At 32.5% G+C, this 20,372-nt stretch overlaps 1 protein-coding gene across 1 annotated transcript; it reads right to left on the reverse strand.

Annotated features, from left to right (window-relative positions):
• Positions 1 to 2,413: 2,413 nt before the first annotated feature.
• Positions 2,414 to 4,276, reverse strand: LOC122610938. The gene has a single exon (XM_043783888.1). It carries the CDS (start codon positions 4,274 to 4,276, stop codon positions 2,414 to 2,416), a length of 1,863 nt encoding a protein of 620 aa, XP_043639823.1.
• Positions 4,277 to 20,372: the final 16,096 nt, after the last annotated feature.

The raw sequence follows: 20,372 nt of genomic DNA on the forward strand, positions 1-20,372 counted from the left end.
ATATTTTGTCATTTCAAGTAATTTATTTTGTCTTTTTTGAAAAAATTTCCATTATTTAACTCTTGCTTCGTCAAGACTTTTTTTTTTAGCGATTGATATGATAAATAATAAAATTTGACAATATTAACGAATAACCTTTTATTTAATACAGGAATTTATTTGGTTGAACAAACATATTCGTACTCTTTTCGGATAGTAACCTTTTTTTCTTGCTAAGTCTGCTTTAAATTGTCTTCTTTAATTTCACTTTTATTGAATTTTTGAACTTTAAAAAAATAATTGTCAAAGGGTTCATGGAAAATAGTTCAGAAGTTTTCTATACAATCCACGATAATGGAAATTGTTTACGTAAGACACTCTCGATCGTAGGTCTTCTTTAATCAAGTGAGATTACAAATACAAGCCCATTTGTATTGGACTATTGGTTGCTTCATGTCCATGAAATTAGGTATCCATTGATGGGTTTGTTTATCTAGGCCCATTAAATAAGATCCAAAATCCAAATAGAAGAGTCATTTGAGTCAGTGTTGACTTCTGTTTATAGAAGTAGATAATAAGAATTACAGCTTTTTACACTTTGATGCATCAAATGATCAAAAGTGAAAACCTACTGTTGCATCAAGATGCAAACACCGTACATCAGACGCATGTAATATGGTTCATAATTATAAATCTAATGTATCTTTACAAAACTAGCTACTGGTTTGATTCAGAGAATAATTATTTACGATTGCATGCATTTGATTATTACTATACAAACTTCAAAAACAATAGATTGTGCCTGTTGAATATCGTTTGTTTACAGAAATTGATTATTGCCAATAATTTATACTCGGTCGTCACTTGTTTAAAGAATAACAATTACTACTATGAATGAATCAAATTTAGAGATTCTTTTGCACTACCACATATCGAGTTTTGCTAGGCTTGGGTGCAGGTGGAGGTAACACAGTTCTTAGTGTCCTTCGGCTCTCAGAAACCACAACTCTCTGTCGCCAAGCTTGAATCAACTCTCGAAATCTTCCAGTGTTTCCATAATCATCATCTAATTACACATACCAAACTCAAGTAATTAATAAATTTAGTTTTGAGGATGATTAACATATAGTTGACTCATGTTGCAAACTAATTATCCTTACAACTTTTGCAAGGATTTCAGATATATTAAATTTATAAAACCTGGAATTCACTTATGCACTTTTTGTAAACGTATATGCAACAATAGGTCAAGTATGTACTTGACAAAACATTTATCCACATAAATATATATGATCGAAAATAGTACCTGAAAGACAGCAAATACTACAAATTAATGATAGGCAGAAATACACCAGAATTAGTAATTTTGGAGAAAACTTAGCCATCTTTCTTTTCATGGGTTTTTATTTCTTGTTGGTTTAGGTTTGTTCAAATAGGTGGGTACGTTGACTTTTTTCTCGAATCTAGCACATAATGATTGGCTCTCATGCTACACCTGTTGTTAGAAAGAGCCGACTCCTTTTTAAATCTAGCAAATGGGAATTTTGTACGTAATATATATCCTTAGGTTCTATTTGTTATTATTATGTTTGACATTAGTAGGTTGTGTTTCTTAGTCACAGAACATGACAAATATGATGAATTAATGTGAAGCATGCATTTGTCCTCCCTCGCTAGTTTAAGCATTTTCAAACAACATAACCCACCAACTCATTTCAGTAGAAAGTTACGTAAGCCCAGATGATTTAAGCCCCCGCAACGATGCAACTGCTGATAGAGGTTGCAGTCTGCATTTTGTGTGGTTAATGCACCTTCAGAGAAGTATTTCTTCCAATTAGGGCTGTACTGTTAGTCACGTTTGTGTGCGGATTAAGCTCCCTACAAAACCAAAGGGGCAGTTTTGATCCATGATCCATTCACATATAAATTCGTTGATTTGGTTTGTATTTCATCAAAAAGTCTAAAACGGGCCAAATCAGAAAGTTTAGTTAAAGGAAATAGCTAAACAAGTTAAGCAACTTGAAAGTTGTCATCATTAATCAATGTCAAATATTGTCATTGTAAACATATTTAACACATAGTTATGTACTTAACAAAATATTGTAAAGTGGACACAAAAGTGTTTGTGGGTCAGTTACGGCTTTACCTTAAAAACTCTTAAGAATATAATGAAATCTCAACTCGCAGTCAGGCAAAAAAAAAAAAACATTTCAAACTGCCAATGACACGAATGAGTAAAAAAAAACAAAGATAAAAACAATATCAGAATATGTAACCATACATTAGGTGGCCGGGGACACATTACTCTTGGAAAATTTCTTGATAAAACAGAACTTTCCTACAGACATTGGTACATAACTACATATATTGACCAACTCTTCCCAGGTAATTACAGTGTTAGTCTAAAATGTATATACCAACCTAATTATGTTGTTTAACGTGAATAAGACATATTTTGCGGACGAATCAGACCAGCACTTGACATCTTAAGATGATATATCGCCTTGGTCACCAATTCTCTCAACTCGGGACGCTGACAAGCAGCCGACTTATCTGCTCCTTCTAAAGATGTCAAAAGCCTTGCTTGTTGAACCGGCTGGCAGTTTCCAGCATGCATTGCAATATAACAAAGAAGTGCCAGAGCATGATATTGTGTCCTGTCACTCCCCCTCAACAATCTCATCACAGGTTGGACTCCTTCAAAGTCAACTACAGTCTTTGAGTGCTCCGCACATAAGAAATTATCCGGACACGTGAATTTCCCCAATGCAATAACCGATTCAGTAGCCACATCCGGATTCTCATGACTAAGTTGTTTAACCAATGGACGGATAACCTGATCAGTCTGTCTAGCAGGAAAAGTTCGTGCCAGATGACCTATAGCCCTAACAGCCGGAATAACAATCACATGAGTATCCGATTCATGAACCTGTTTAACAAGTTGTTCCGCTATTGCCTTTGCAGCCGGTGAGCTAGTCTTAAACGCGGCTCTTCTAAATTCAGGATGACATTCAGCAGCATCCGTGATTTCCAATACCGTCATCAAACAATTAATCTGCAATTCCCCTTTTTCTTTTTCAATAAGCTTAGCCAAACAAAGCAAACCCTTGGTCTCTGTGATCTTCCTACAATTCGCTACGTTTCCTTTAGCAAGCATCCATAACGCTCTCGAACAATTAGTCTTCAACTCCAGTATCATCTCTGGTGTCTCGGTCTTACTCTCTTTCTTATGCCTTAACCATATCGACGACGACGCAGCCCTCCTGTTACCATAACTTTTAATACTAGTATCCATCTGGTGATAAATATCGTCAAGCGAACCCATACTTCTCCTCAAATACTTGCCACATTTACTATAATCGTCTTCGTCATCAAACGCCAACAACATAACAACTACTCCAACCACATCCTCTCTAGCAAACGCCTCTTGACAAACGGTGTCGAATTCCGCCATTCTGGCTATCAGTTTAGCAACTTCGATTTGAACTAATATCCCCGAATTACGAAATACGTTTACGACAATAATCACACCGTGTTCATTAAAAATCAATCTCGCTCGATACCGATCATTAGCCAAGTTAAAAAGCGCAACAGCACCCGCAACTTGTGCGCCAGAGGAACTAGAATTGTCAATATGTAAAAGCTTTAAAAGTGGGGAAATCCCACCTTCTTCAACAATAACCGTTTTATTCCTCTCGCTATCACGTGCCAATACAGCCAACTCACGTGCGGCTTCCATTTTCACATCTAAACTAGATAAATATAACGACAATATATAAGACCATATCCATGCCAATATAGGATCATTGTTAGCAACAGGGGGCAAGGTTAAAACAACACCGCCGCCGCCGCCGTCGGAATCTCCGGCGGCGCCGTCAAATATGTTGAGAAGCCATTTCATGTCGCCGGTGGAAGCGTCAAGTAGGTTGGTTACTTTACGGAAATCGGCGGCGCTGACAATGCTGACAAATCGTCGGAAGATGGAGCGGCGGCGGCATTTGCGGACCAGAGACAGAGCACGGTTAAGAGTTGTGGTGAGGTCTGTGTAAATTCGGCGAACCGGACGGTCGTATAAATAAGCGGTGGAGTCATTGAACCGGATGACGGACCGGAGAAGATGAGATAACTGGTCGACGTGATTACTGATCTGGTTGCATTCTTGTTTGAAGGATTTAGCGTCGTTGACGGCGTGATGGATTTTGTCAGTTAGAAGGATAGGGAGGGAGAGGATTTGGGTGATTGATGGTGGTTGTTGGGGTTGGTCGGCGTGATGAATGATGAGTGAATGTGGATTCATGATTTGGGTGATGATTCTGTGAAGTGGTGCATCGGGGAAGTTTTTATTTTGATGGAGGGGAGAATGCGGAAGTTTTTTTTTTTTACTCGGCGGTTTGTTTGGGGAAGTTGGAGAGTTGGTGACGGTGTGTATCCGACGTGCTTCGGTTAACTTTTCGTTTTTATATCCTCCTTTCAATTTTAGATATGTTAACGAGATAAAAATAATATTATTTCTTTTTATCACGAGACAAATATGTTTTCTGTGTACGTTTCAAAGCCCAAATTCTATACCTATATTTTATGTAACCTTTTTAAGCCCAAAGTTAAGTTTGTGTAGGATTACAAATTAGAACATAATGAAACATTTTAAAAGCCTACAACGACCAAAGGCTTAATTATACGGTGATTAGATTTTTTTCTAACGGTGATTAAAAATTAGTATGAAGTTAACCTAAGCGTAAGATAAAGATGGGAGTGAATCGAGTGATTTATTAATACAAAGTCAACTTATATCAACGTAGCAGAACAAAGCTTGAAAGCCAAATACCCAATCATCATCATCATCATCAACATCATACTAGCTAGTATATTTTTGCTTTCCTTTTTCTAAACTCAACCTACGACATCTTAACAGATATAAACTAACATTTACAATTAAAAAACTCATGAAGACCAAGATGATGACCAGGCTTACTCTAAAACTTATAGCTCTGGTGTTTGTATTAATTCTATTACCATTTCATGCCAATTCTTCCGTTTCAGGTTATAATTAAGTTATATTATTTTTGACAGAAAGTATCCTTTCATAAATAAGTTTCTAGCAAGAAGCTAGCTAGAAACATACACGATTACTATTATTATCTACCGATCTTTGCTTATTCAATTAAATTCGTTTTTCTAGTGGTTATATTGTTGTAGTCGATCTTTTGTATTCAGATGATGATTGTCTTTACATCAAAAGATCAAGGAAGTTGAATCAGGTTTGGAAGCCAAGGATCGTAGTTTCCGATAAGCAAAGAAACCTAAGAACGGTGAGATCCCCACCACCACCGAAGTCAGCCAACAATCATAATTTCAATGTCGCTCTTCCTCCACCACCACCTACGACGTAAAAGTAAATAATATCACGATTTTGAGTTACTTTGAATGCAAACTTTGAGTCATGTTCATGTTGATGTGTGTATATTGTTTAATAATGTTTATGTTTTGAAAATTAAAGGCCTCAGTTCATTCGAAATTCCTTTGTTATTTCTTACAAGAATATTGTGGATTTTAGTGTAATTAGATTAACTTGTTAACTAATTTAGCCATAATAACGCATCGTATGAGTTTGGTGGTACGGAGTACATGCTTATATGTGAAATTACTTTGTTTTTTATATAAACATATAAATTATATACAAAAAGTGCTCGGTTTAAAATAAAAATAAAATAAAAATAAACATGCATGTAAAAAAGTGGTGTATGTATAAAATTACTTTCAAATGCTTTAGCGTCCAAAACATTTCGACAGAAACCTTTGTTATTGGATAGAAATGCAGAATGGCAAAGAAACCGAAGTATGTGAAAAAGATAGAAGGTTACTTATGTAATTAACATACAAAAAATACTAGCTTCTCCAAAATGTTTGTAAAACCAACGTTAAGTTTTAAGTTTTTTCTTTCAATTTAAAAGCTTGAAGCTCTTTTAACCAAACAAGACTTTTTACTAGATAGGAGCTTTTTTTTAAAAGTTTGAAACTTGAAACTCCTAAAAATTCCGTATCAAACATTCCGAATATATATATATACATCAATTTGGCTAAAAACTATTGAGAAAGTACATACATACCCATGCCACTTGCAAATTAATTGATGAGTTGTATTAAAGCTATCAATAATGAGTCCCTTTAATTTATACTTGAGTCATAAAGTCTTGCTAATTAAGTCCTAACAAGTACGGAGAAGTTAACAACAAACTAACAGCGTAGCCCGGGAGCCAATTAAGCATCATGTAGTTGAATTTTTCAAAGTCAACCTAGCTAGCTAGCAAAGGCATCTATCTATCTATTAATTCAAGAACATTAAACAACAAAAACACCCATTCAAAGGAATAAAGATGGCCAAGTTTTCTCCAAAAGTAGTACTTATTCTCGTGTTTCTCTTTCTATCATTACTTCATGCCAATTCAGGTAATTAAGCTATATATACTTATGCATTCAGGTAATAGTTTTACATTTAGTTGCCAGTGTACGTATGTTGTTAACTGTGAACTATATCGTGTTTAACTGTTTATAATTTTAATCTATATATATATACATATGGTTAAATAATTTATAAGTACTAATTGGTGTGTACGTACTGTAATACACAGAAGATGGTTGTCGATATCCTTGCAGTCCGCAACAGAGTATTGTGATTTCTGAGATTCAAAGAAAGCTAAGGACAGTGAAGCGTCCGCCATCACCTAAGCTAGGGAAAACTAGAATTCACAGATAAAAAGCGGAGCACCAGCCTAATTAAATTTATTGCAAATCTGATTAGTTTGTTTTTTTATGTTTAGATAAAATGACTATACACAAAGTATTCAATAACACTCATTAAATAATTCAACACATGCAATGCATGTTCAAAGCCGATCAAGCTTTTTTAGTGCTTGTCTGTACGTTACTTTGACATAGGAAGTTTTATTGAAGTTTATAGTATACTATACAATAGAGATTAGTAATTGTATAATATATGAAATCAAAGGAAATACATCTTTTTGGTGCTGCGAGATTCTGATTCTTATTTATAGGAGTGCTCGTTATTTTAGTTTGAGTAAATTACAAGGCCCATCCATATGATCACCGTATGTACATGTGGTATGTACGTCGTTTTATCCAATTTTTTCTCTTCGAAAATTAAGTTACAATAATGAGTTGTCGTTTTCTCCCAAGTTTATCCCCATTATTGTTGCTATTTTTTTTTCTTTCTTAATTCGCTCATTTGCTACTTAAAATGCAAAAATACCTTTAATCTTATATTTGGAGTTTGATGGAAATACTCAGAATAATAGAGGACAAACATGATGATTCACATGCATCTTCATTATTTGTGGTAAGGGTGAATTATTTTGAGAACTTCTAAAAAGAAGAAGTCAAGAATCATTTTGGATCACACATTTTTTTCCCTTTTTTCTCCCTTCAATTAAATAATAAAATTCACCTAAATCATTCAAAATGTTCTAACTCACAAACTGTAAATCGTTAGATGAAACAAAAAGCATGGTTAATCTTAAAATTTCGTCCTCTTTCATTAGAGATCCAATTCGATATACTTTTGACGACTTTTTAATTTTCGTTTTCTTTTTGGTAGTTACATATAACTTACACATGTGTAGGTTGAACTTACACATGTGTAGGTTGAACAAAAATTATGATTCGGAACGGGCTTCGCCCTTAAGGATATTCATAAACCAAAGCTAGTGGGGGTGATAGGTCATATAGGGTGATAGGTCATATAGGGTGATAGGTCATAGAGGGTGACAGGTCATAGGGGGTGACCAGTGAAGGGTGATCTACCTAACGGGCTCTGCCCTTAGCCGCTATTCCTCCGCCATGGACTGACGGGCTCCGTCCTTGGCTACCATGGCTCTGCCATGGATTGACGGGCTCCACCCTTGACCTTTATTGTTGTGTACATATGTTCATTTACTAATTTACATGTGAAAACAATAATCTTACACATGTGTAGGATGAACACGATGGGAAAAAAAACGAAAATTAAAAAGTCGTTATAATTATATCGAATTGTATCTCTAATGAAAGAGGACGAAATTTTAAGACTACCCATGCTTTTTGTTTCGTCTAACGATTTATGGTTTGTGAGATAAAACATTTTAAATGATTTAGGTGAATTTCCTAATTTAATGGAAGAGAGAGAAAATATAAGAAAATGAGTGGTCCAGAATTGTTCTCGCGTTTTTTTTTATTTGTAAGTTCTCAAATAACCCTTCCTCATTTGTGCTATATACATTCCATACGTATAAAGGCTAAACACTTAAACATGTTAAGTACGTACTCGTAAAAAGGTTAAACCGCTAATATTATCACGTTTTCTCCCGAGTTTTGTTAAACGCAACCTTTAGAGGTGCATTAAATAGTTGTACACTTAACATAAGTTTTAGATGATGAACTTTTAATATAAAAGGTACAAATTTTTTTATACACGTTAAGTATACCCTAAGGATTCCCAGATGTCAATTAATTCATTAAAGGAAGTCAACTCATCATAACAACAATATAGCAACAGAAACAATTATATATCATTATATATAAGGTTGACCTGTTAAAATCAGTTTATGCATATATTTGAATTGAAGGACTAAAAAAAACAAAATACTCTTGCATACTGTATATAGGAAGATATATGCTAAATTAAGTTCTACAAATTAAACCAGTACTTCTGATGTTTCTCTTTCTAGCATTACTTCATGCCAGTCATGCCCTTTCAGGTATTGACTATATATATATCTTCTATTGGATCATTTGTTTTAACTGCTAATTGTAGCCATAGTTTTGTCACTCTATACTTAATTAGCTTTCTGTTATATATATATATATATATAGTATAAACCATGTTTTACAAAAATATACATGAGGAGAATAACAAGCTCCCGTTATGCATGGTATGCAATATAAAAACAGAGATGATCAGGATCGAGTTTGAATCCTGCCCATGTTCCTTTAACCATAGTATTACGTGATTTAACTTTTCTCGCATTCTGTTGACTCCGTCAGTGGGAGACCAACAATGGATCAGTTATTTGTTTTATTTTTTTTTTTTTTGAACATTGTTATCTGTTTAATTACATGAAGAATAAAAAACTTCATAACATCAATGAACTTGTGTGAACACAATTAATTTCATGATTATTTATTTCGAACTAGCTAGCTTAATTCCTGCAAACATATAATTGATGTTCGCACAGTTGCATCACCATCAAAATTAAAGCCGGTTTTATTTCCAACGAAAATATCTATCTATCTATCTATATATACCAAAGACTGAAAAGGCCAGGTCTTGAGCAAGTGCGAAAGGCTCAATTGAGCAGGGCACCAAAAAGTAAGGGACACCAAATTTTGTATACAATACGTCACTTAGTAACTCTATATATTGATATATTAAATTAATTTTGCTGCTAAAGATATATCTATAGGCAAAAGATGTTATTGTTATCTTATATATTAAAGTCCACTAGTCCATCAATATCTTATGAATTATATTATTGTTTTATTATTATACCATACATAATAATCTCATCCTATATTTTTTGACGTTAATATATGCAGATAGTCGCAAAGAGTGAATACGCAAACTCGAAGTGTTCATTGTTCAAACATATATATTGATTTATATACTTTGATTAATTTTTTTATGTGAGACTTAAACAACTTATGGTATTAATTATCAAAACTTAAATTTTGATGCATTTAAAAATAATTTAGAAAACTTTGCTATAGTTACTTTATATTTTCGAACGACATTGTTGTTATGGTTGTTTTGATAACTTTTTATATATACTTGCTATACTTCAGCCATTAATGACAAATTTTAACGTTTAATGAGCATCATTAATATATTATCGAGCTAGATACCCAAAATTCATGGCACGGGCATGAGACTGAAGTAAGTTACTGTCATGATGACTAGCTAATAACTACTTGCGGAAATTGATCATGTGTTTGTTGGTCGCCATAACACTCAACGATTGGGAGAGTTGATCCATTCCAAGCATTAATGCAACCGAGGCCGGGCGTGGATTTTAAGAAACGAAGGAATCTGTGTTGCCTCCACCGGCCAGCACCAAAGCTTAGCAAAACTCGTTAAGTTAATTTCTTCAAAACCTCATTACTGTAATTTATTTATGGCATGCTTATGTAATTTGGTTTCCCCTAGCTAAAATATTAAGTACATGCAGTACGTTTGTATATGTATAAAAGGGAATTGAAATCGATCTCTGGATTTAATTAATTTGCACCGTATTATTTATCATTGATACCAACTGCTACTTAATTTTAGTGTTCGTAATAACAATGACTAACGAACATACAATTACTTTTTTGCAAGACATCAATGTGAAATTGGTCAATTCTGTAATTAAGGTTAAGATATTGTTTGTATAGAAGAGTTTATAATCAACCTTGATATGATTTAACATTTAGTATTTACATTCGAATATATCGATTATTTTTTAAGTATATTTTTAAAATTTTAACGTATAAGTTTTTTTTCCATATATTGATTTTATAGATAATGTTGTAAAATATGTGTATTTGATACGGATTTAAAATCTAGTGTATTTGATACGAGTTTAAAATCTAGTGTATACTAAAAGGCAACTAACCTAACCATAATTGATCAATCACAACTGTCAGTTTCACTAACTTAATTAAATTAACACATGTCATAATATAATATCAATATATATTAAACTTTTTCCATATAAGTATAATTTTATTGGAATAAAATATATAAAATATAAAACTCATGTTCAACGAATTAAATAGTTTATAACATATCTTTTTAATTAAATAAAATATAAGTATTTTTTTCCATATACTAATTTTTATATTCATATGTGTATTTAACAAGGATTTAGAATCAGTTGTATTTAACAACGATTTAGAATCAGTTGTACATTAAGACTATGGTGATCGGAGTAGAAAATAGTTTCCTAATTCATATGTTTCCATGTTCTAACATGTAATTGTGACTTGGTTTCCAAATTAAGGTTCATGCAATAAAAGTTATACGAATCACATAAAAACCATCAAAAATCACTCCTACAAACAACACTATACTGTCATAAAAGTTATATGAATCACATAAAAACCATCAAAAAACAAGTTTTGTTTGCCTTCATCTGCTGTACGTGTACGTTCGGTCATTAACATCATCATCGTCCACATAAGGTACGTATATACGAGTATTTAGTTTCCATTAATAAGATCGAGCTTACTTGTTTTTCTTATAAATCATGTAGGCTATGCTATATATATTATAACCAGACAAGACTAGAATTAAGTTTATTACTAACGATATATATAGATGATGAAAACGCGAACTATATAAAAAAAAAAGAGATAAATCAAAACCAGACCACACATAATTAGGCATGAGAGCCGTCGGGTTGGGTTGGGTTGGGTTGGGTTGAGGCCATAAATGTCTCTCTCATCTATTCCATATTTACCTAGAATAATTATAATATATTTTTTTTCTCCTCAAATCTCAAGCTATCATTTTTCTCTCTCTCCTTCATAAATCATTTTATTCTTCTAATTCATTCAAAATTTTTTATCTAAAAACCGTACATCGATAAATTATGAAAATTATATGGTTGTTCTTAAAATTTCATGCTCTCTCATTAGAGGTCATTCGACATACTTTCGACGAATTTTAAATCCGATGGCGGAATCCGTCAGGTAGATCACCCATCACCGCTACCGCCACCATTACATCACCACCCCGTCATCGATCACCTTCATCACCGCCGCAACGCGCAGGTACCGTTCTCGTATAAAATAATATAAATAGTAAAACGCTAACAACTTGTCAATACTTGTTTACAAAACTAGTTTTTTGTCCCCGGGCGTTGCCACGGGAAACATTACGTAACATATACACATGTGGAAAAAATTATATAAAATGAAAATTTTGTGACAAAAGTTAAAAAGTGAAAAGTTATGTGGTCAAAAGTAAAGAAAATGAAACTTCGGTGATTGAAGTTAAAAAATTTGAAGTTATGTGGTAAAAAGTTAAGAATATAAACTTCGTTGACAAAAAGAAAAAATCCAAAAGTTATGTGGTGAAAAGTAAGAAAAATGAAACTTTCGTGAAAACGGTTACAAAATTGAAAGTTATGTGTCGAAAACACAAAGTTATATGGTAAAAAGTAAATAAAATAAATCTTTGGTGACTGAACTTCAAATACTTAAAGTTAAATGGTAAAAAGTTAGGAAAATAAAACTTCGTTGACAAAAGTTAAAAACCCAAAAATTATGTAGTAAAAATTGTTGACAAAAGTTATAAAAAAATAATTTATATGGTAAAAAGTAAGAAAATGACACTTTACTGGCAAAAGTTGAAAAAAGGTATAAAAAGTAAATAAAACAAAACTTTTGTGTGAAAAGTAGAAGAAACGAAAGTGATGTGAGAAAAAGTAAAAGGACGAAAACTTTAGTAAAATTATGTGATAAAAAGTAAAAAGAATCATATTTTCGTGGCAAAAGTTAGAAACGCAAAAATTAAAAAAGTAAAAAACACAAAAATTTCGTGTAAGAAATAAAAGTTATGTGACAAAAAGTAAAAGTTTATGTGATAAAAAAGTAAAAAGAATGAAGTTTCGTGGCAAAAAATTAGCAAAACGGAAGTTTAAAATCCAAATAAAACGAATCTTTCGTGCCAAAAGTAAAAGAAATTAAATTTATTTGACAAAAGTAAAAAGTTTAAAGTGTCTTTGACAAAAAGAAAAGAGAATGAAACTTTTGTGACAAAAGTTAGAAAAACATATGTTTAAAAACCAAATAAAATCAAACTTTCATGCTAAAAGTAAAAGAATTTAAAGTTATGTAACAAAAGTTAAAAGGTTAAAGTTATATAGCAAAAATTAAGAAACCTAAAAATCTAAATATTCTAAGTTTGTATTAAAAATAACAGATGTGAAAGTTTGGAGTAAATGTGTAAAACAATAAAAGTAATAGTATTTTATGTCAAAAGTAAAAAAACTAAAAGTTTAATGATGAAAACAAAAAGTTTAAAAATGTACCGTAGCTTTAATTGATATAGAGACAAAATAGTTATTATTCACATTTACGGTAATTAATACTTGATAGTAGTGAAAGGCGTCTGGTGACCCGACCAGTTTTTTAGTAAAATGACCACACTTTTTGTAGCGAAGGTCGCTGCAAAAAGTCCATCGTACGTAACCGTACACTGTGGACTTGATGGTCCACAGTGGACTTTTGTTTTTATCTACTTATTGCAGCGACCCTCGCTGCAAAAAGTGAATAAAAACAAAAGTCCACTGTGGACCATCAATCCACAGTGTACGAACAGTTCTATATATGTAAACTCGTAGCGTCATTTTCCCTCAATCGTTTTCGTTTCGTTTTCAGTTCTTTCTATTTCTATCATTTTCCCACAGGTATGTTCTATCTAAATGTTCTATCTATCATTTTCATTTTCAATATAGTTATAGTTATAGTATTATTATTATGGGAATATCTTCCCTACAATTTGAGGTAGCAACTTCTTTATATTACATCTTTAAAAATAGCCCAAAACAAAATCTGTTTACCTTTTAGTCATCTTCAAACCACCGCCAAAATCTCATTTTGACTCCATAATTAATTAACATTCAAAATCTCATTTAATTTCAAAACCATTTTCAATTTCGCTTCTTTTTCGTTTTCATCAAATTTTTCCACAATCACAAATATTATTCTGTCATGATAAAGCAAGTAGAGGTGTTTTTTATGTCATAAAATAAAAACATACTGTAATTAATAAATAAAAAAAGATAAAATTAATAATAAATCAAACATTCACATATACATAGTAACTTTATTATGCTAAATGAAAAAACAAAAATGGCAACATCGAAATATGATAGAAAGGAGTAGTTCTTTAAACAGTGAATTATTATCATCAAGAAAAACTCTCTAACAATTGTTGCATTCATGCATAGATTAGTCAAGCAACTCAAGTTAATATGTCGAAAATGGTCTCTATTTTTTGAGTTGGCCATTGAAGAAACTACACTCTTTGATCGGATTTTATTAACTTGGTTTCGAAACAAATGAAATCTTTAATATGGATATTCTTGTATATTGTATTTTTTTTTGAAGTAAAATTGATTTTTAAATTAAATGAGATATTCATGCATTTAACTATTAAATTGACTACGGAGGCAAACTAACGAAAATGCTTTTGATATTAAATAAGATTTTAAATATTAAATTAATTATAAAGGCAAAATGAGATTTTGATGATGGAATAGGATGACTAAAGTTTTGTTGATGTACGGGGGCTATTTTTAAAAATGTAATATAGAGAAGTTGCTACCTCAAATTGTAGGGAAGATATTCCTTATTATTATTATAGTTATAGTTTTTAATATATATATATATATATGTATATGTTATTGTTTTCATTTATATATATAGATATAGATATATAGATATACATTACATTTTCAATATATGGCAGACTCTATACTATAAATTGTAGATCTTTAGTATTATTATTATTATTATTATTATTATTATAGTTTATCATTATTTCAGATGGAGATATAGATATATAGATATACATTAGATTTTCAATATATGGCAGACTCTATACTATAAATTGTAGATCTTTAGTATTATTATTATAGTTTATCATTATTTCAAATGGATTTTGAAAGTATATGGGGCGAAATGGGTGCGGAAGGTTTTGAACTTCACTTAGAAGAACCTGATGAAGAATTTGAGATACCAAAGGCGGCCCCTCATTTTGACTACGACGCTAGGGTTTTCCACACCGATCAGGTATCCTTGTTAACTTTTATAATCACTTACTTTCTCACTTAATATAAAGAATATTTGCATTAAAAGAAATCACGTTACCTTTTATACCAAATATCATTAAAATATTTATATTTTAGTACTATTTAATTTGTGTTTCGTTGTTAAATTTATTGCATATTTAAAATGTTAGATATTTATAAGTATACAAATTAATGATAATTTAAAAAAAAAACTAATTTAGGTGTTCGATTCACACGAAGAATTGTTCAACTGGGTCAAAAGTACAGGATTGCAGCTTGGTTATGTGTTAATCAATCGACGAACAAATTCCAACTTAGTTGGTGTAAAAAATAAAGTGACGATAGTCTGTAATCTTTCTGGGAAAATGGATGATAGGATAGGCGGGCTCGTTAAAAAGATACTTAAATGTCAGTGCCCCTTTAGATTAATCGGCCGTTATAGACGACACACATAATCACTATCCAGCTGAGAATCTGGAGGGTTACGCGTACGCAAGAAGGTTAACTGAAGATGAGAGATCATTTCTGGAAGATGAATATCATCGCGGTACTACGCCCCGTAAGATGTTAAAGCTATTGAAAGAAAATTTTCCAGGAAACTTGACCCGCAGTGATGACATTTACAATTTCCAAAAAGCTATGCGGAAGAAGGCGGCCGAAAAACATGGGAACACTCCAATGCAGGTATATTATATCAAATTACATATCTTTTATTTATTTACTATGATAGAGTATCTGAAACGACATACGTACGCCATATTGTTCAAACGAAACAGGTCATGTTCAGTTTGCTTAAGGAGCATAATTACTTGTATTATCATACAACAAACAGTGTATCCGGTCGGTTGGAGAATCTGTTTTTTATACATCCGACATCATTTAATTTGTGGCGTGCATTTCCTTATGTTATCCAAATAGACGCCACGTACAAAACCAATTTGTACAACATGCCGTTGGTCGAGATCGTTGGTGTCACTCCAACAAACAAGACCTTTAGCATATCATATGCGTTTATCATAAGCGAACAAGAGCATAATTATAGATGGGTGTTGGAGTGTTTGAAGTCGACGTTAGGTGAAGGGTTTGCTGTGCGTGTGGTACTCACGGACAGGGATCTGGCGCTAATGAAAGCATGCAAAACCGTTATGCCTGAAGCATACCATTTACTGTGTAGAGTGCACATATGGAGGAACATAGACAAATTTAGCATGCCATCGTTAAAAGGGGAAGGGAAATGGGGGCATTTTTACGGATGGTGGAAAAAACTTTACGAGTCCCGCACACTAGAAGAGTACACCAACAACGAAAAAGATTTAAAAGAGAAGATGGGTCCTCGTTTAGACAGTAAGTGAAGTGCTTTTGAAGTTTTTTATTTTTAAATTTTTGGTAAATCACATATACCCACACAAGCTAATCAAATGTTAAATTGACAGAGGTTTACAAGTACCTGCAGAAGGAGTGGCTTTTCCCGTACAAGGAAAAGTTTGTGTCCTTTTGGGTCGATCAGCACCTCAACTACCGTAACTACACTACCAACAGAGTTGAGGCTGAGCATTCACTCCTCAAGTCCGAGTTGCAGGGGAGATGTACATTTCAAAGAATAATTCAATGTGTTAATGATATCCTCCTCGGACAAGATACAGAAATCAAGGGCCAACTGGAGGAAAGCAGGATTTATAGAGCTGGTAAACACAATTACCCATGTTTGAAAGACCTGCTTTATGTTGTATCTGTGACAGCCTCAGCTTTTTGGAAGGGGCCATTATCTGTTTAAGTCTAGAGGAGAACATCACATGTTTTCCTTTTTGGAAGGGGCCAGACGAGCTATACATAGACGACCCGATATGCATTGCCCTGGTATCGGGGTCGACACATTTTGTTACGGTTTTTTTTAGATAAGGATTGCCCAATGCCTTACACCTCAGCTTGGGGACATGATAAACCTGCATCGCAGGCCTGGGTAAGACATCCGAAGTACAGAGACCGTTTGGTTGAGTACCACAGACACATTCAAGCTAATAAGGCACCTACGGGATATGAGATCCTTGAATAGTTTATTTATATCGTATAATTATTTGTTTGTAATTCTTTAACGTATGTAATAATAGTTATTATAAGTACTAGATATAGTTGATGTATTTTTTTACTTATATTTGTTATGATGATTACTAATAATAGTTGACGTATTCTATAGCTATCTTTGATGTTTTTGTTATTATTTATTTATATAGATGAGGCATTTTTTTTTTACGTTTTTTTGGTTATTATAAGCATCATCATCAACACATCCGAAAAGATAAACACATATACACCACAAACATAATTCATACGATACAAAATATATTGTTTATAACCAGAAAGTACTAATGATGAGCATCATCGATCTCATCATCATCATCATCCTAATTGACATGATACGATCCGGCTGAGAATTGAGGGGCTGTGGGCAACTGCTGGGACGGCTGAGGAGGAAAAGGAGTCTGTGCATAACTAGCATAGTTAAATAATTCCTCAAATAAGGAGGAATTCTGGCTAGTTTGAGGTGGGTCATTGTTCAAGTCGAATTCTGCACGTGGCTATCCCTCTGTAAGATGCGTATAGTCATACGCCTGGGTACCCATCTGCCTGATGACCCGCCCTATGCCTCGACGATGCCCCGCCCGGGGTCCCCGCACCTCCATGACAATGTCAGGATCTGGTGTTGGAACGGGGTTCTGTTCAGCCTCCTCCTTCTTCTTCTTGAGTTGAGACTGTAAAAAACGTTACATTATACATAAGGTTGATTAATTAACATTTAATACTAAAAAATATAAAATCCTAAAGAGAGACACCTATATATATTTCTTCAGCCATGGGGTGTTCCTACTTTTTATCCTTCTTCTTCTTGTGCTTAATCTTGAACAAATCCACCAAGTCCACGTCCTGGTTATTTTCAACCTGTAAACACATCAATTTATCATAAGACATATACATTCTTTAACTTATACTTTTATACACAAGTATATATATTTAATACATATATATCATAAGAAATATACATTCTTTAACTTATACTTTTAAACACAAGTATATATATATTTAATATATATATCATAAGAAATATACATTCTTTAACTTATACTTTTAAACACAAGTATATATATTTAATACATATATATTTCATAACTAACCTTCTCCTGGTGGACGTACTGAGAGTAAGACTTACGATCATGAGTCCCCGCAAGAACTTGCTTGCCCCTGTTCATGCTGTTTGTCTCCGACTTCTTGACCCGGTCCTCCCTCTGGTAATACCCCAACAAAGCTCTCCAGTCCTCCTGCGATATACCCTCTAGGGGAACAGCTTGTTCCAACTGGGGAACTGCTTTCAAGCCCCCTTTTTTGGAAAAGTGGGCTCTCTTGAACTGGCTCTTTTGGAAAAGTGGGCTCTCTTGAACTGGCTCTTTCGGAGCCGATACTGATCTGAGTAGTCCCTATCAACACACAGCCTGAATCCCCGCCTGATAGGATCCTCGGGGTTAGGAATCTGAATGAAGTGGTCCAATTTGAACCGAGTCTGCAATTTATAAAAGTAATAGTTAGCGAAATTAAAAATTTATACAAACATCAAAGAAGAAATTAAAAATTAATAATATTTTACGTTTAAAGTCGGGATGATAAACTCCTTTCTTTCAGCAGGCACATGGTCCCAAGAGTCGTAGGTCTGAGGGATGTGGCGGACCAGTGTGCCAATGAGGCTCTTGTACATGCTGTAGTTTGGGCCGCTCGCCTGCCACGTTTTTAAATTGCTGGTGTCAAAGTCTATCGACAGACGACCTTTTTTGGCGAACTCGGCCTCGAGATTTAAGTTTTGACAGGGCCCCCTCCCCTTTCCCTTTCGTGGGGCTACCAAAAATTAAAAAGACAAATTAGTAAAAAAATATTAAATTAAAATATGAACTATAAAGAACCAATTTCCTTACCGCCGCTGCCTTTGCAGCCCCATGTAATCTTCCACCATGGTCTATGCGGGTCTTCATTACCACCATCACCACCATGGTAAGTAGCCATCTATACTGCAAAATACAAATCATATGATACGTTTTTTGCAAAATACAAATCATATAACAAAATTATCACAAATTTTATTACTTATATATATATATCTTTTTAACTTTATAATAATTTTTAGAACTCCGTTTATACAATATATATTTACTTTTATACTTTTAATTTTAACTTTATAATAATTTTTAGAACTCCGTTTATACATAAGTCATATTTTTTAACTTAATTTTTATAATTAGTTTTATCTATATTTTTGTTGAACTAATTTTTAATACGTCTTAAGTAGTTTATTTAATCAAAATTTTTACATAATCTTGGCAATTTAGTTCTATAATATATTTTTAACTTTTTAACTAAATTTTGTACACGTCATACTTTTTAACTTATTTTTTATATATAGTTTTATCTATATTTTTGTTAAACTAATTTTTTATAAGTTTTAAGTCATTTTTTTTAATAAATTTTTTTACATAATCTTGGGTATTTAGTTCAATACATATATTTTTAACATAATCTTTGCTATTTATTTTAATCAATTTTTTAACAAATTTTAATCTACGTCATTTTTCATCTAACAATATATTCTAACCAAACACTAAAACACCTAACACTAATGACTAAAATATTCTAACAAATCAATGTCTTTATATTAACTTTTTAACTTAATTTTTTATACGTCATATTTTTTAACTTAATTTTTATAATTAGTTTTATCTATATTTTTGTTGAACTAATTTTTAATACGTCTTAAGTAGTTTATTTAATCAAAATTTTTACATAATCTTGGCAATTTAGTTCTATAATATATTTTTAACTTTTTAACTAAATTTTGTACACGTCATACTTTTTAACTTAATTTTTATATATAGTTTTATCTATATTTTTATTAAACTAATTTTTTATAAGTTTTAAGTCATTTTTTTTAATCAATTTTTTTACATAATCTTGGGTATTTAGTTCAATACATATATTTTGATCATAATCTTGCCTATTTATTTTAATTAATTTTTTAACAAATTTTAATCTACGTAATTTTGCATTTAACAATATATTCTAACCAAACACTAAAACACCTAAAACTAATGACTAAAATATTCTAACAAATCACTAACAAAACAAATTAGTGGCTCCTAACAAATCACTAAATTATCAACAAATCAAAACTAACTATACTAACAAACCTATTAAAATCCTATAAACCACTAATAATCCTAACAAAACTAACAAATTGACAAAACTAATATGCATACAAAAACTATACTAACATACCAATATAACCAATTAACTATCAAAAACACATATAATAAAAATAAAAAAGCATAAAATACATACCAGAATTTGAAATGGCTGGAAAATTTGGGGGAGGACGACGGGGAGGACGACCGGCCGGAATTTAGGGGAGGATAGCCGGATAATCAAATGGCGGACGGGAAATAGCGGGCTCTTAAAAGTCCAGATGTCGCTGCTAATACTACTTCCCTGTAAGACAGACGGTGATGGGTGGCGGTGGCTGGCGGTGGC

The sequence above is a fragment of the Erigeron canadensis genome, chromosome 8, assembly GCF_010389155.1.
Source record: "Erigeron canadensis isolate Cc75 chromosome 8, C_canadensis_v1, whole genome shotgun sequence".
NCBI classification, from domain to species: Eukaryota; Viridiplantae; Streptophyta; class Magnoliopsida; order Asterales; family Asteraceae; genus Erigeron; species Erigeron canadensis.

Bases quoted from the DNA above. Each gene is read 5' to 3' on its own strand.
- LOC122610938 (XM_043783888.1), bottom strand. From the start codon at position 4,276: ATGAATCCACATTCACTCATCATTCATCACGCCGACCAACCCCAACAA.